This window comes from Trichomycterus rosablanca, chromosome 13 (genome assembly GCF_030014385.1).
Source record: "Trichomycterus rosablanca isolate fTriRos1 chromosome 13, fTriRos1.hap1, whole genome shotgun sequence".
In the NCBI taxonomy this organism is placed as follows: domain Eukaryota; kingdom Metazoa; phylum Chordata; class Actinopteri; order Siluriformes; family Trichomycteridae; genus Trichomycterus; species Trichomycterus rosablanca.
Window position 1 is genome coordinate 21,773,962 of NC_086000.1, and position 16,925 is coordinate 21,790,886.

The 16,925-nt window shown below is 38.4% G+C and overlaps 1 protein-coding gene across 3 annotated transcripts in view; it reads left to right on the top strand.

The window, feature by feature from the left end:
* Positions 1–16,435, top strand: part of ctbp2a (C-terminal binding protein 2a) — a 48,946-nt gene extending 32,511 nt beyond the window's left edge. For all 3 annotated transcript variants that reach the window (XM_063007492.1, XM_063007493.1, XM_063007491.1), the window contains 9 exons: positions 3,768–3,922; positions 5,144–5,288; positions 6,646–6,852; positions 8,093–8,307; positions 8,811–8,941; positions 11,572–11,699; positions 11,810–11,924; positions 13,029–13,099; positions 15,118–16,435. In XM_063007492.1, the coding sequence (XP_062863562.1) occupies positions 3,768–3,922; positions 5,144–5,288; positions 6,646–6,852; positions 8,093–8,307; positions 8,811–8,941; positions 11,572–11,699; positions 11,810–11,924; positions 13,029–13,089 (1,157 nt within the window). In that variant the 3' untranslated portion in view covers positions 13,090–13,099; positions 15,118–16,435. The remainder of the gene's footprint in view (positions 1–3,767; positions 3,923–5,143; positions 5,289–6,645; positions 6,853–8,092; positions 8,308–8,810; positions 8,942–11,571; positions 11,700–11,809; positions 11,925–13,028; positions 13,100–15,117) is intronic.
* Positions 16,436–16,925: the final 490 nt, after the last annotated feature.

Sequence of the window (16,925 nt, forward strand, 5' to 3'; positions counted from 1 at the left end):
GTTTGTTGGGGTCGACTGAGCTCTTAATGGGAGGAATGTGGAGGCAGCAGTTTCCAGGCAAGGAGCATGTTTCCCGCTAGTGTCATAGAAGATTATGTAGATGCTGATTTTTTTCTTTTTCTGCATGACTTAATATTGGTAACTCATTTGACTAAATCAGGTGAAAACCACAAACCTTAAATATCTTAATACCTTAAATATTTTGTATAAGATATTATGCTTATTGTCTAGGTCTGGTAAAATATGACAAAATATGTTTGAAATGATCATGAACAGCAATAAAAAACTGACCAATTTAACTGATGGACATGGTATATTTTCGTATCAGCATATTTTCACTATGTTTCATCCTGGTCAGGTTTGTGGCAAGTTTGGTAACACCCAGTAACACTAAACCCAAGGCATGAATATTCCCTGGCCAGGGTGCCCGTTAATTTAAAGGAAACAAGCCCAGGTCCCTAAAAACCAGTGTTGCTGTGCAGCAAATTCTCCACTAGCTGTGCTGTAGATAGAGCTATGTCACTGCTTTTAAATCATGCTGCAATGAAACCATGACCGTGACAAAAGATATGAGCTTTGGCTTTGTTTATTTCTATGCTTTTTTATTTTACAAATTGGTAATGATTTTAAACGAATGAGGCTCAGATAGATTTTGTATAGACTACAGTGCAGAAAATATTTGAATTGAAATAGACTGGTAAAAAGAGATCCTGCTGACACATAACCATAACAATAAATCAATGTTAGCTTTGCCATGTGTGTTGGATGGAAACGTGGATAACAAAAAAATTCTCTTAATAAAATGGAGAAATTTACTTTAATATCAGAACATAATAGACTAAGCTTTACATTGGATTTTTTTGGACATTACGCTTAAAGCATTTAGCCTTAGACTTATGCATTGTCTTTTACTTGGTAGAAATTTTCTTACTGTAGTGAAAATATATAACAGTAAGAACACAGTTTAGCAAAATCTGGTCAGGACTAAGTAGGTTAAAAAAGCACAGTGTGTCCAAAATGATTGTGTGTTTTTTTTTTTTTAGAAATTTAAAGCTGTTTGGACATTTAGAAGTTATTAATTCCACCTCAGTACAGAGAGACGCATTGATGTTTGTCTTCCCTGAATCCTTAGTGGGACATCAGATCAACCTTAAGTTTGTTTCCTGAGGTATATGAGGTAGATAGTGGGGCTTTCACATAATAGGCATCTGTTAGTTTTTAATAATCTAATTTGGGCCACTACAAGGAGTAAATGGAAGGAATGCGGTAAAAAATAATACACATGGGAGGCCTTACCAGAAAAGACTTGTCAATGTTGAGATGATAATGTGCATGAATTGCATTACCTTTTAAAAACAGTTTGGTGGTGCACTGGTCTAATCTTGACAAGTTGGCCTTGCCTAAGGAAAAGAGGTTGGCAAGGTCCTGCACTGTCGATGCAAAAACAAGTGGGGGATTATTCGCAGAGTGCATAGTGTGACTCTCTGTACAGGTCAATGGGAGAGTCTACCACTGGCAGGCAAAAAGTAGTGGCCATGTCAGGGCATGTGCTAGTCTACGGCTCTCGTTGGTCAAAGCGGGAGCAAAGCAAGCGGCAGAGGAATTGCAGTTGGGAATTGGAACCTTGTTAGCAAGTTTAGTACAGACCAGATATTCTAAAAAGTCTTACAATTTGCTCAAATGAAATAAAAAGTTTAAGCCCATTTGATGTCATAGCAATCACCTAACATCTCTTGGCCAAGTCCAATATGGCATAACGAACCCCGCTTTCTGCATGGGATGGATGGTATTCATTTACTGAATAAAGTACATAATCTAATCTTAAACTTGTACAAGCTTATTTATATGAGTAGATTTAGGTTTGTCAGCAGTCTTTCCATCCTGCATGAGAAACGGTTTGAATAACGGTGGTTTGGCATGTAACTAAATGTATATATTAATTCCCCTTCAACCTCTTGGCAAGTCATATAGTCTGGCAGATATGTTTTTGTGTGTGTGTTCAAGTTCCTGCACTTTTTTTCCCAGGACATCCACCAGCATACTCTAAGAAATTAGGTTGCTAGGTAACCAGGAATGGCTATATGATGTGAGGTGAAGCCACTTGGCTGCCGCTCTCAATCAAGCTGCTCGCTCCTTCTCACTCTCTCTCGCCTTCTTGTATGCTGGAGCCGAAAGCACTCCTGCACCGCCGAGATCTTGCTTATGCACTCTATCAGACACACACGTCAGCCCGTGTCCATGCCATGGAAACTTCGGCTCATTTCCTTCATTGTTCATGTGGTTTTGGGCATACGATTGCATTGCGTACTTCATCACCCATCCTCTTCTTTTTCCCGCTCCTTCTTTTTTTTTTTTGACGTTGGAAGTTTGATCTCTTTCACATGAGGAGGTAATACTTTTTGATTGGATTAGGTACTAGTGAAGAGTACCCTCTCAGCTCAGCTTAGCTTGTTTAAGAACGAACCACTCAAGGCTCTATTTGTCTCTGCAGCACATGTCCAAAAAACCTTTTAGCTCTGACAGCACACTCCTGCAGCATTAAGAACACTTACAGTCATAGCTGTCTGTAAATGCTTCTACCATCATAGTGAGGTTCTGTCATTTCTTTAAACTTCAGTGTTGTACCATGTCTTGTCCTATGTTAAAGATTTAAGGCTAATAATAAATCAGCATTGGGCTAATTAGTGTTTAACAAAGTGTTAAAAATGTCTGTATTTCAGCTCAGTCACATTTAGTAGGGAAAATGTTCTCATTGGAGGGAGCACTGTGTTAGTGTGATTGCAGGCAAGGGAATCTTCCCTACACTTTCAAATAATGTTATCATGTCATTTAAAGTATCATTGTAGTTTCTTGTATTTTTTTTTACCACCGCTTTATCCTAGTTATGTCATGGTCATGGTGAGTCCTGTTCCCCTGAAATCACTGGGCGAATTGCAGTAACACACCCAAGACAGGACACCCCAGACATAGCCACTTGTGTCTGTATGTAGAAGCTCGACTGGGCTCATGTGCAGAATAATAGTTAGGTGTTATCTGTTGCCAGGCATGGACGGGAGTCCTAATAGAGCATAATTGGTCCTGCTTTCTTGGTGGTAGTAACAGAGATCTTCACCATATAAATGAAAATAACACTAACCATTCTCATGTGTCTGTAAGCTTGTATATATATTGAAGGGGCATTTTACAACCTTTTTTATTTGCCCAGCCCACACCCCCCAAAATACTTGAAGTATTAAACTATACATTATTTCCAATAAAGGCCACCAAGTGACAAATTTGTTGGCAATTTTTTATTTACAGGACCTATCTACACCACACTGGGTTGTGAGTTTTATCTGGTGATTTGTGTGTTTATGTACATGTTGATGGTTGAGTGTGCAGCATTAAGTGTGTGATGATTCTATTGTGGAATATTGTGCCACTTGGTCCACATCTACTGCCAGCTTCTTAATCTAAAAGGGTACAGTATTCTTTTTTAGTAATAGCATTGTAAATGACTGCTCAGGAATGGACATTTAGAGACTGGAGAAAGAACAGGGAAATAAAGTCACTCTTGCAAATGCCCTTAAATTAAATATATTCACAATTCTCTTCAAGTAATCTCCATGACGACCAGTTTCATGGCAAGAGGCCGAGCTGGAAAGTCATGCTAAGTGTTTCTCCTGTTCTTAGTCTTTTTTTTTCTTATACAGTTTAATATGTAAAGTGCCTTTGAAAAACGTACAAATATTTAAAAACTATCTCTTTTTTTTGTCTTTCTATTGCAGGTATAAGGCCTCAGATCATGAACGGCCTAATGCATCCCCGGCCGCTGATTGCTCTGCTGGATGGGCGAGACTGCACAGTGGAGATGCCCATTCTTAAAGATCTAGCAACCGTTGCTTTCTGTGATGCTCAGTCCACACAAGAGATCCATGAGAAGGTTCACAGTATACACACGTCATGTCTCTTTTTTTGGGGGGGGAATATCGGTCAATATAAGTCATTGTTTTTCATTCTGACACAAACAAAAATAAATTATTTAATATTTAATATGGTGTAGATAAACAAAGTACAACACAAAGTATTTTTTTTTCTAATGAATAAAAAAACAACTGGTCCTGTGCAAAAATCCCATTGGTTAAAACATCAACCAATAAACTACCTGTAATTAATAATTAGGTTCTAATACACTAGACAAAGCCAAGCTTCATTACTGCCAGCTTTTCTGAATATAAACATTACATGAATAAAACTTACCAGTCTGGTCTTTACAAGCAGCACACTATTCTTCTATCAAAAAAAATTCAGGAATTCTTAATTATGACCAGTAGAAACTTTTCTCCCTCAGTAAGCATGTAATCATTAGATCTAATAAAGCAGACATTTATTTTAGAACAAGTGTCTATATATTGCACATAATTTTACAAGAAGGCAGTATTTACATTAACATACATAACATACGTTTTATGCTGTGTTAAGATAGCACTGGGTATATGTACTTTCACCACTATCAAGACTGTGTTTATTAAAATGGTTCACCTTGGTGTGCAGCTTTTTAAAAACTTTTTAATAACCATTGTTTCATTTCATATTACCCAGACTAACAAACGTTCTGACTGCATAACTGGGGATATGAACTGCGCAATTTACCACTGTGTGACCCAAGCACCCTAGAGTGATATTAAATACATATTTATTCTGTTTATTTTTGTTGTATTTATTGGGCAGTGGTAGCTTAATGGTTGAGGTACCAGGTTGGTATTGTTGGGCCCTTAAGCAAGGCTTGTAACCCCGTAATAATTGTAAGTCAATTTTGACAAAGGCGTATGGTAAATGCCGTAAATGTACATGCTGTGTTAAGATGGCACTGGGTATATTTATTTCTCCACAGACTATCAAGGGTGTGTTCATTAAAATGATTCATCTTGGTGTGCAGCTTCTTTTTTTACTTTTTAATAACCATGGTTTCATATTATATTAAGCAGACTAACAAATGTTCTGTGTAAGCTTTCCCTAAATTTTGAATATAGAATTTCATTATCTCGCACTTTTGTTCCCTTGTTTTCTTAATTAGGACCAGCAGAATGTTCTTTCCCTCAGGAAGCATATAATGATGGGGTATGAGTTTCTAATAATAAAGTTTTGCATTTTTTTTTGGCAGGTACTAAACGAGGCGGTAGGAGCATTGATGTATCACACCATCACATTGACAAGAGAGGACCTGGAAAAGTTCAAAGCACTACGAATTATCATCCGCATTGGCAGCGGCTACGATAACATTGATATTAAAGCGGCTGGAGAGATGGGTGAGACTATCTGTAGATCTTGACAAGGTCAAGTTTTGCTCAGTTTAAGCACAGCTTTAGCAGGGTATGAATAGTGCGGCTCTGAGGCTGCGTTATTCAGAAGCTTTGTGTAGGAGTACAGAAAGTGAAAGGAGCTTTTTGGTTTGAAAGGTTTAAACGGCTTTTACAGCCTATGACTCATCATGGATTTGATACGGCATTCTGCCTAAAGTTGCTGACAATACCTTATCACCTTCTAAAAATGAACATCTGCTTAAAAATGGTGAAAAAATCTAGGTGCAAATACACTACAGTATAGACAGAAGTATTGGGACACCACTTTTTATTTATACAGGTGTAATAAATTAGTTATATAAAGGAAATTATGTACTTCCAACTTTGCAGCAAGTTTAGGGAAGGTTCTTTCCTGTTCCAGCTTTACTGTGAACCTGTGCACAAAGCAAGGTCTATAAAGAAATGAAGAAAAGCTTGATTTAAAGTAAACCTCAGACAAACTGAACAGCTTTGAAATGAACCGGAACATCAATTGAGGCTTTCTAGCTGAAAATCAGTGCGCAGTCATACAAATGTTCTTTTGACTGAATGGGCACAAATTCCCACAGACATACTGTACTTCAAAGTTTTGTGAGTAAGTGTTACAAAAAAGTAAGTGCAGCTGGTTTAATTAGCAATAAAGAATTTTGTTTCTTTACCTTTCTTTAAGTTTTGTATTATTATTAAATTTGCAGCATGATGCAATGCAAAATAGGGACTGTGCATTTTGTATTAAGGATAGTTCCATTTTCATATCCTTGCTTTAATATCAATTTCAAAGCTCTGAATTTCAGTTAAAAATCAACATAATCTGTTTTATATAGCTTTTTATATAGATGTTTTGTATTTTCTATAGCTTTTTTCCCCACTGATGGGTTTTATTTTTTACTGCTGGGTGAATGCATGTGTATAAGCTGATAAGCAATTTATTAAACCCTAGATTTTGCATGGACAGAATGTATGCATAGGTGGAATATTAGGCTTTTCCCCATTTTATCTTGTAAATGAAGTCTGAATCCATTGTTGTGGGTTAACAGATGATGGCTCACTACTGCCTCTCACTGTCAATACTAAGTAACATTCAATTTGAATAATGACTTGTGCATTTTTGAATAGCGAGTCTATTTGTAAGTGCAGCATTTCCATTTCCAAAAGTCTTGTATCTCTAAAATGCAAATGATGAGCCATTGCATTTAAATGAACTCCAGATACACGTTCAGCTTCATAAAAAAGGCATTGCATCACGAAGATTGCACACATTTTCACATGTTTTGCTCATTGAGCTACGCTTATGCTTTTTTTGTTTGTTTGTGTGTTCCTGCAGGCATTGCGGTATGTAATATCCCATCAGCGGCTGTGGAGGAAACGGCAGACTCTACGCTGTGCCACATCTTGAACCTGTACCGAAGAAACACGTGGCTGTACCAGGCTCTGCGGGATGGTTCTCGGTTTCAGAGTGTGGAGCAAATCAGAGAGCTGGCATCAGGAGCAGCACGCATACGTGGAGAGACGCTTGGACTCATCGGCTTTGGTATATGACTTAGACGGAGACAGATTCCTGCACCCATAAATATCTGAGTTTGTTTTGTTGAGAAAATTTTCATTACAGATTTGTTTTTATTGCTTATCAGATAGGATGCCCACCATACTCAGGGTCAGGTCCATACACTCTTGGTCATATGATGTACCTACATTCTTATAGCATCCTAATTAATATTTCTGCTGTTTTGAGTGAGGTGGTTGATGGACAACTATAAAGTGGGAAATGGTTTTAATTTTATTAATGCTGTTTTGGTCCTTTTATTAACATTTAAACCATGCCAAACGGTTATTGCTGAATGGGTAGCATGTTGCATATGTTGCAAGTTAGGTTCTTGTCTTACTGCCTTCAGTGCTAGCACTTAATCAAAAGTTTTTTAGTGCAAACCGTAGACCACAGGTGGTCTGTTGCTGTCCAAAGCACCTGGATTCAAAAGCATCTGTACATTCGAAGGTAGCTTTATTGGCATGACAAATGAGGACATTTGTATTGCCAAAGCTTAGTTACAAGTTTCAGGAAGTGTGTACATGTCACACGCAGGTCTGGTCTACACCAGTGTGAAAGTGTCCTAACACACTTACACCAATGTACATCCCACCAACAGACCTAAGACCCCTCATAAAGAGTTATGTACATGAGAAATGGCAAGAGAACTGGGACTTACAAGACAATGTCAAACTCAGGAAAATTCAACAAAGCGTACAACCATACAAAATGAACTATACCCAAAAGAGGGGGGACCAAGTAGCCCTCACACGATGCAAGATAGGACATTCAGGACTCACACATGGACATCTACTAAAAGGAGAACAGGCCCCAAAGTGCCTTTATTGCTCAACTACCCTAACAATGAACTATATTCTATGTGAATGCAAAGTTTTTACCCAGGACAGAAATCTGTACCTGATGGGATCGAACATAAATGTCATTTTTAGGAAAACTACTCATTTTAAGATTTTAACATTTCTGAAAAGCATTAAATTGAAACATTTGTTGTCATTTTAACCTCCACAGTTTTGATGCACATATATCTCCTAAAACCCCTTTCATGGTTTTAACATCCTTTTTAATAAGAATGTTTTAAAACATACAAATGGCACGCCATAGAGATGGCTCTAAATACAGAGCTTATAATGGCGATAAAACTCAACCAACCAACCAACCAACCTAACACACTTTAAAATGAATTTTACTAATAGTAATTCTATGTATTTGTCTTTGTGTCGAACAGGCAGAACAGGTCAGGCAGTGGCAGTTCGGGCAAAAGTGTTCGGCTTCAGTGTGATCTTTTATGATCCCTATCTACAAGATGGGTTAGAACGCTCACTGGGTGTACAGAGAGTGTACACCCTGCAGGATCTGCTCTACCAAAGTGACTGTGTATCTCTGCACTGCAACCTCAACGAACATAATCACCACCTCATTAATGACTTTACCATCAAACAGGTGGGGTACTATTACCAATAACAGACAAGCACACACAATACACACAAACTACAGACAGCCACAATACACTAATAAGATTGATCAACCCTCCTCATTATCATTTATTGATTTCTAGTGTGCCTCATGGAAGGTAGTTCTTGAGCAAAACTCAAGTTTGCAGTTTCTTAAACATCTGAATAATAAAATCCTTGTCCAACAGCTTAATAAGCTTAATTAAAAGATCTTACATAAGAATTGATATTTTTAATAAAATATTTGTAAAGTACAATAACTGTTAGACTATTACGTATGCTCTGGAGCAGCAAGCATCAGTAGTTGCTATGATTTATATATTAATTATGTCCATATATTATATGTATTTATTTTAGTATATATTTATTATTTATGAAACATATGAATTTATGTGACTTTGAAACGTCCTAGTTCCCAATAATGTGGCCAATAAGTGTACTTGGTCAAACCCTAGTTGATGATGATGATATCATGTAAACTTTGTGCTGTAGATGCGCCAGGGTGCTTTCCTGGTGAACTGTGCACGTGGCGGTCTAGTGGATGAGAAAGCTCTGGCTCAGGCCCTGAAAGAAGGAAGAATTCGAGGAGCTGCTCTCGATGTGCATGAGTCAGAACCATTCAGGTGAGATTAGTTTCCATTACCCATATACTTACTGCGATGTGTTATTTAACTTTCTAGGTTAATTGCAAATGTTGCAGGATTGCAGTGTGTGGTGTAAATTAAGACAGACAAGCATTTCTAGCAGTGGTTACCTTTCAGCTTGGGAGCGGGCAGAATGAGTAACCTTAGCAGCTTTGGTGTACTGGTTTTAGTATATGTTAAAAATCTCTCTTACTAAAAAAGACTTACCTGTTTATAAAACATAAGTTAAAATACATGGTGAACTAGGCTGTCATACTACTGCTTAAAACAGTGTATTTTGGTACTGGCTTTGAAAAAAAATCTAAAATAAAATGTAATTGCTTACTTTCTTGCACATTAAACCTTTTATGACCTTTTTCACCATTTGGGTGAGCAATGAATGCTTGGAGCCATGCTGTTTGGTGTAGAGAGTATTGGGCAAATCGTTGCAGCCTGCATGTGTGGGGCACTGTGGGATAGCGGTAAATGAAATAGTTGATCAGCTAGCGAGAGGAAGAACAAGTGAGCAGACAGTAAATCTCAAACTCCCACCTAAATATATTTCCATTTTAATAACAGCATACATACGAAACGAGTGGCAAGTAGAATATGACTCACTAACCAACAACAAGCTGCATGAAATATGCTCTGAAATAAATCTTCACCTTCCTCTCAACCCCAGAAAAAGGTAGAAACCAAGTATTATACACAAGATGCTGCATCTCCCACACTCATAGCTGATAAAGGGAGAGGAGGCTTCCTTCTGTAGCCTTCGATCACCATAAGACATGTTCTGACAGAATGTCCTAAATACACCAGGGAAACACTGCGACTAACTATGACCAACTCAATGAGAGAATTCCTCAATCAGAACAATGTCAAATTGAGGACTCGTATGTAAAACCATAAACTGTTGGTCTAATACATGCCTCTCATGACTATACCTTCCCTGCTTAAAAAGTTAATTAGAGTAAACAAGGAATTAAAAGCCAAACAAACTGCATGTGTGGGGAGTGTTTTTCTGCTCATATTAAGGCCCTGATACACACTGATTAAAATTTGAACTGCATGGAATATTTAAACTTTGTTGCCGACAGAGTTTATGGCTTTATTGTTACAAATTATACACACATAGATGGAGTTTAGGTCACCTAATTATTTCTGAAACCTTAAAGCAAATTGCTTGCACGGTCCTTTGGTGTTTCTTCTGTGGGATTACATCAAAAAAGCTGTTCCCAGTAAATTGCTCCCTAGCTTGTTAACTGATTGCACCAACTTCAGCAGCAAAAAATGCAATTTTACACTTTCTAAAAATTGGATCTTAGTCTTTTACATCCTTGTGGATTAATTCAAGCCAGTTCTTATTTGGGTTAATGTCAGGACTTTAACTATACCACTAAGAAGCTTGTGTTCTGTTTGTTTTCAATCGCTTTTGTGTTGTGAATCATTGTACTGCAGCATAGCGCAATTATGCTTTACAGATAAATGCCCCAGTGTCCTTTCCAAAGACTAGAATTTATCATTTTCTTTATGTATTCATCATAAACAGCAAGTCTTCCAGTTCCTGATGCTGCCAAGAACCACCACGATATTACACCACTACTGCCATGTTTGGCTGTTTGTAAAATGTATTCTTACTGTGAAATTGGTTTATTTTCATCTTTGGGGCTGTACAGGGTTTTCTTTGTATATGTCAGATGATCACTGATGTTTCTTAAGATGTTTTTGTGGAAGACTTTATGACTTCTTAAATAATTTGTTATTATTTGTTAAAATAGACTGGCCACGGCTGGGTAGATTCACTACTGTTCCAAGTGTCCTCAGTTTGGAGATAATGATACCCCCTTTTTCTTGGACTTTCCTCATACTTTGGCATGGTTATTCTGTAGAAAGTTCATGGTAACTGCTTTGATGGTAAGGCCTACATCAAGTAAGATTTATATTCTACAGGGCTGTTGTAAATCAAGCCTGGCTCTATTCAGTACGTTAAACTGGCTAACCAATTAATTCTGCTTTATTGATTGAGTAACAATAAAGCTCGGGTGATGCAGGGATCTATTACTCTAGGGCACACTAGGGCAGCTGTAGCCTAGTGGTTAGGGTACTGATCCAGTAATCAGAAGGCTGCCGGTTCAAGCCTCACCACTGCCAGGTTGCTGCTGTTGGGCCCTTGAGCAAGGCCCTTAACCCTCAATTGCTTAGATTGTATACTGTCACAACTGTAAGTCGCTTTGGATTAAAGCATCCGCTAAATGCCGAAAATGTAAATGTACTCTAGCCAACCAATTTTGAGATCTGGTTTTGAATTTTATTAATGCTATTGTGTCTATACATACATGATTGGCAGACTATGTCTGGGATGCGGGGGGTGATGGCTGAAGCCTTGCGACTGATTCACACCCTGCCCAGGCTAATCCTGCCTTGCGCCTCATGTGTTTCCTGGTAGAACCGGTCCTGCCACAACTCTGAAAAGTAGTTGTAATGATAGTGACATTGGGGGGAAATTATCTGAAAGAATACAAGGGTGGTAATGGTTTTGATATTGCGTCTGACTCCAGCTCCACACAATAACACGTTTTTAAACACATCAGTATGTTTCCAAATAAACTCTCCAACTCTTTTTCTATTAGTTTTAATCAGGGTCCACTGAAAGATGCACCCAATTTGATCTGCACTCCTCACACAGCTTGGTACAGCGAGCAGTCTTCGCTGGAGATGCGAGAAGCGGCCGCAACTGAGATAAGAAGAGCTATTACAGGTATTTGCTTCCTTCACACACTAACACGCATACATTTCCAATCATCAATAAAAAGATTCATAGGCTCACCTGGACACGTTTTTATTGCCCGTGCCTTTGTCTGGTCACAGGTCGTATTCCAGACAGCCTTAGAAACTGTGTAAACAAAGAGTACTTCATTCCCAGTGCACCATGGGGAGCAGTGGAGCAACAGGTGCACCCTGAGCTCAACGGAGGTGCATACAGGTAACAAAGTACAAAACATTAGAAAGTGAGGACTATTACCTTTTTCCTCTTGCTGATCTTTTTTCTGTCCAAGCTGATGTTTTATGATTTATGGAAATGAAATCATGCTACCTCAAATGTAGCTCAAGAGTGAATTTTATAAATATCAGTTAAGCACTTTCTCTAAAATTAGTGCAAAATTTGTTGACCCAAACACATTACAGTTCAAGTCAAACATATACATACACTAAGTAGGGAGCATGACCTGGCGGTGGCTTAGTGGGTAGCACTGTCGCCTCACAGCAAGAAGGTCCTGGGTTCGAACCCCAGGTGGGGTGGTCCGGGTCCTTTCTGTGTGGAGTTTGCATGTTCTCCCCGTGTCTGCGTGGGTTTACTCCGGGTGCTCCGGTTTCCTCCCACAGTCCAAAGACATGCAAGTGAGGTGAATTGAAGGTGAATTTTTTTGGCAACCATAGCACTTGAAAAAGATTTTTCTACTAGACTTTAAGCGTGTCTGTGGGAATTTGTGCTCATTCAGTCAAGAGAAAGTTTGTGAGGTCAGGCATTAAAGCTGAACAAGAAGGCCTGGCTTACAATCAACTCATCAGTGGGGTTGAGGTCAGGGTTCTGTGTAGGCCACAGGAGCTTCTTTACAATAAGTTGTTTGCAGTGGGTGTGACTAAAACTCCTGAATTCTGTAATAATGAAGGTGTTCACATTATTTTGCCCATTTAATGTGTACCATGGCTGTTTGTCTTGACCAATATCAGTGCCCAATCATGCAAATGCTCTGGGCACAAATTCCCACAGACATACTTCAAAGCAATGTGAAAAGCCTTTTCAGAAGAGTGGCTGTTGTTATAGATGAAAAGATCACATAGAGGTGAAATGTGATGCCCAACTAAGCTGATGGTCAGGCGACCAGGTATTTTTGGCCATATTTGTGGTATCCAATTGAAATTACATGGTAATCGCATGATACAGATTTACATTTACATACAAATGTAAATTATAATAAATAAAACCCTTCTTTCCAAAATACACCGATGTCAATAAATGACCTACCATTTAATTTTTTTGTGATGACTTAATTTGATTTAAGATTTCTTTTTTTCCACTCAACAGAGTTGCCCCAGCGCTACCAGCGATATCTCCTGGCAGCCTGCAAGACAAAATGTATACCTAAACTTAACCAGGTAAATAAGTCTGTCAATAGTATTGAGCCAAACTGGTAACATTCTGTACCAGTTCCTCTGTGCTGCCACTTTTTTGATCATTGCTGACAAAACTCCCTCCCTATTACCCCGCATAGTTCCTCTATCACTGTGGGCAGATAAAACCCTTATTGGCAGCTAAGTTAACATAGTGCAGTGGTCTAGCACAGTTAACACTATTTTTAAAGTGACCCACATTTTGTCCATGATTTTTTATGTGACCCAGGCAACACAAAAAAATGCATCTTATTCTCTCCACAAAGGGGCGTTTCATACAAGGTTCAGTTTATATGCCTGATAAAATCCCTTTGTTAAATTATTATTATTTTTCTCTGCGACCCATTTTTTTTGGGCTTGCGACCCACCCAAGGGTTGCGACTCTGGGTTTGAAAAAGCATGCCAGCTCATCACCAGATCTGGGTTTGAATGTCAGCAGCGCTGTCCAGGATTTTCCCTCCTTGCACTTTTTGTTTTTCAGTAAAACCATACAAGCAAACAAGCCCCTTTATTACAAATATACTCCCAGATGCTTCTTTTCACAGGCTGGTGTTGCTTTGATCATTCCATCCATAGTGTATTAGCACCTTGTGCCTAGTGTCCCCACCATTGGCACCAGATCACAGTGACCCTGGCCAAGTTAAAACATTTACTGAAGAGATTGAGGTGTAGTCACCTCGGTCTAATGCAGGGGTGTCAAACTCACGGCCCGCGGGCCATATCCGAGAGCTTAAACGACTGTACGATTGTTGTGATGGTTCGAGTAGTTACAGAGACGTACTTTTAATTTAATGGGACACCTGCGCCTTTGAAAGACAACCGGTGACATCGTAGTCATGGCAACTAACTTTGACCTTCGCTGAGAAGCCATGTGACTTTTACGGCAAAGAGAACGCGAAGTAGCGTAGTCAGTAATGTAAACAATAATAAATAAATACAGATAATTATCTTGCAATATAATACAGAAGCATCGTCTGTAAGTAGTGGCATTCTCAGTTGTTTGTAAATGTTTAGTGAGTATATCACAGCGTTTTAGTTACAAATTTACCGTAATTAAATACAATTGTTACCGTTACTATAGCAATTAGTATCTTTACACAAAATGCTAACTCGTTAGTGCTATTTTACGCTTGGTTAAAGCTCATATTGTACCAGATGTAACACTTGACTACAGCTGTGTGCTTGTACTGTATTAAGTTCTTTATTGTGTTTATTGTTTGTATTTTTACTTCATTTTGATGCACACAGTGTATCACACAGCTGGGAAGCAAATAAAACCGACTGTATTCTGAAGGGAGCTGTCTGTCTGTCTGTCTAGCTGAGCAAGGGGGATAAACTATTAGTGAGGGAAGAATGATTGTCTTAAAATACACTGTAAAATCCTACATAAATGCTGATTTTGTGACCTGCAAAGTGACACATCAGTAGATGATGTTAAGAAATATTTACACATAATCCCAAAATGTACAAGAAGATAAGTAAGAAAATTAAGCAGAAGGAGGAAATGTAATGAAAGTGAAAACAAGTTTGTACTTCAGGAAGAAAAACCGGTGTGTAATGACACTTGTGTTATGAGGCCGTGTCTGTGGTAAAGGAGGACAATATAAATGCAGAATTCAGCCTCCAAGAAAAACAACAGACTGCAATCACAGCAGGATACGTTACAATCGGCCCTTTGAGGGCCACCATAATGCTGATGTGGCCCTCGGTGAAAATGAGTTTGACACCCCTGGTCTAATGTATGAGATTTACTTTGTTGATTTGAATGAAAAAAATTGTCATACAGTGCCAGTAAGCACAAAAAGCAAGTCATGTAACATTTTGATGTGGTTTAAGGAAAGTGTGGGATGATTTTAGGATGTTAAACAGAAAGCCATAACCTTCACTTACTCATCCTATATGTCTTGGTTGATTGATAATGGGGAGAGAAAGTAAAAAGTGCTCAGATTGTTTCTCAGGGCTATGTATATATGTCTGAGAGGGTTTTCCTGCCTCTCCATTAGGCTCGCCAGAGTCCGGTGAGGATGACTCCTGGAGGACCAGTGGAGGGAAGAAACCCAGGTGGGTTGTCCAGTGCAAAAGCCCTCTCCTTGCCTCTAGGCTCCCAGCCCCACCGTACACTCTCCACGAACCAATCCCACACACGATGTGAGCACAGAGAACCCACCACCAGACCGTAGCCATACTGTGGGATGCGTTCATATAGCTCCTGCTTCTGACCAAATGACAGCACAGTTCCCTGGTTTAACCACAAACCAAGGAGCAAAAGAAGTGAACTAGACAGCAGTTACAGCTACAGCAGCTACAATGGGAACATGCACCATGGAGAGGTTTTTTTACTGTTCATCTTAGTTATGTGTTTTGTTTCAGGCCTTTGTTCTTCCACAAGTTGTTTTTTATGTTTTTGGTCTCTTTGGAACATAAATTTCTGGTCAAATACAGGTGGTCAGAGTCTATAGTCTTTTTTTCTGGTCATCTCTGGTTTGGCATCACATGTCAGTTCTTGTTTTTTACCACTTGTTTTATGTATACCTATAGATGCGTTTAGTTTGTCAGCCTTTTTGTTTGTTTTCTTGTTTTTTTTTTTTATGTTGTCTCTTTCTTGAAACCAAATTAGTACCTGTCTCATTTCTTTCCTTGTTAAAATGAGTACTTATATTGTTATACAATGTGTTTATCATAAAAAATGAAGATTGGAAGGGTGGTCTAAAGGAAACGATAACCTTAACATGAACTTTAGCTCTTATTTTTACTTGACCTATTGACCCATCTGTACCTTGAGTACTTAAGCACACAAGTTCAACACCCACCAGCTCTTTAAGCTGTCAAAATGTACTCATGTAGGCGTTTAGACAGTTTCAACATGTCAGATTTTGCCCCATGCTGAGTTTAATTAAGTGCAAACATTTTTGTGTGTGTTTGATTTCTTAAAGATCATCAGTGGCAGCTCACAAAAATGTCTAGTGCCATCTGTCTCAGGAATCAAATAACAATTCAGTAAATAAATTTGATGCTGACATGAAAAATTAAATAAAATTACCATTGGGTTATTTTCACTTCCGTTTCTCTAACCTGTTCTTCTGATATTTTTATAGATCGAACATTAAAAATATTTTGATGTCGCTGTTAGAGTTGTATTGGATAGTTCATGAAGCATAGTCTTTAGGTTACATTTTGGGAGTGTGGTGACACACTTCCTAAATTTATTTTGTTGTTCTTATGCCCTCTTGCCAGAACGTGTACTGAACAGTAAGTGTTTGTTTCTTGTTACGAACATCCACAACAATTTAAATAAAATACAAAATGCCATTCCGACCTTTACCATGGCTGTTGGTGTTTGTCTTTCATGAGATGATTTTCCTGGATTTCTGGAGAGGGTTCTTGTATTCTCTCTTTTCTGTGTAGTTTCTATGACGAATGCATTTTACCAATCAACTGCACTGTTTCTTACAGCCTACGTTGGTACACTTGGTAACAAAATTTAGTACAAGCATTTGAGTACAGTACGGGTTACTTGCCATTGGAATCAACCACTAAATGTTAGATCTTAGATTTAAGAAGATACGGTACGGTGGAGTAGAAAAGGGTCAAGTTTTAACACAAAATCTACTACAGAGCTCCCCCCTTGTGGAAAAACTTCCATTAGCACGTGTTATAAGCCAGGTCGGTGGAGTCCATCAAATGGGATAAGAAAATGTACAAGTTCCAGAACAAAAACATAAATATGATTATTTCTAGCTGCATTTATTTAAATTATTAATTCACTAAATCATTGTGATTTAAATGTAGAGAAATTAGAGGGTTATGGTAT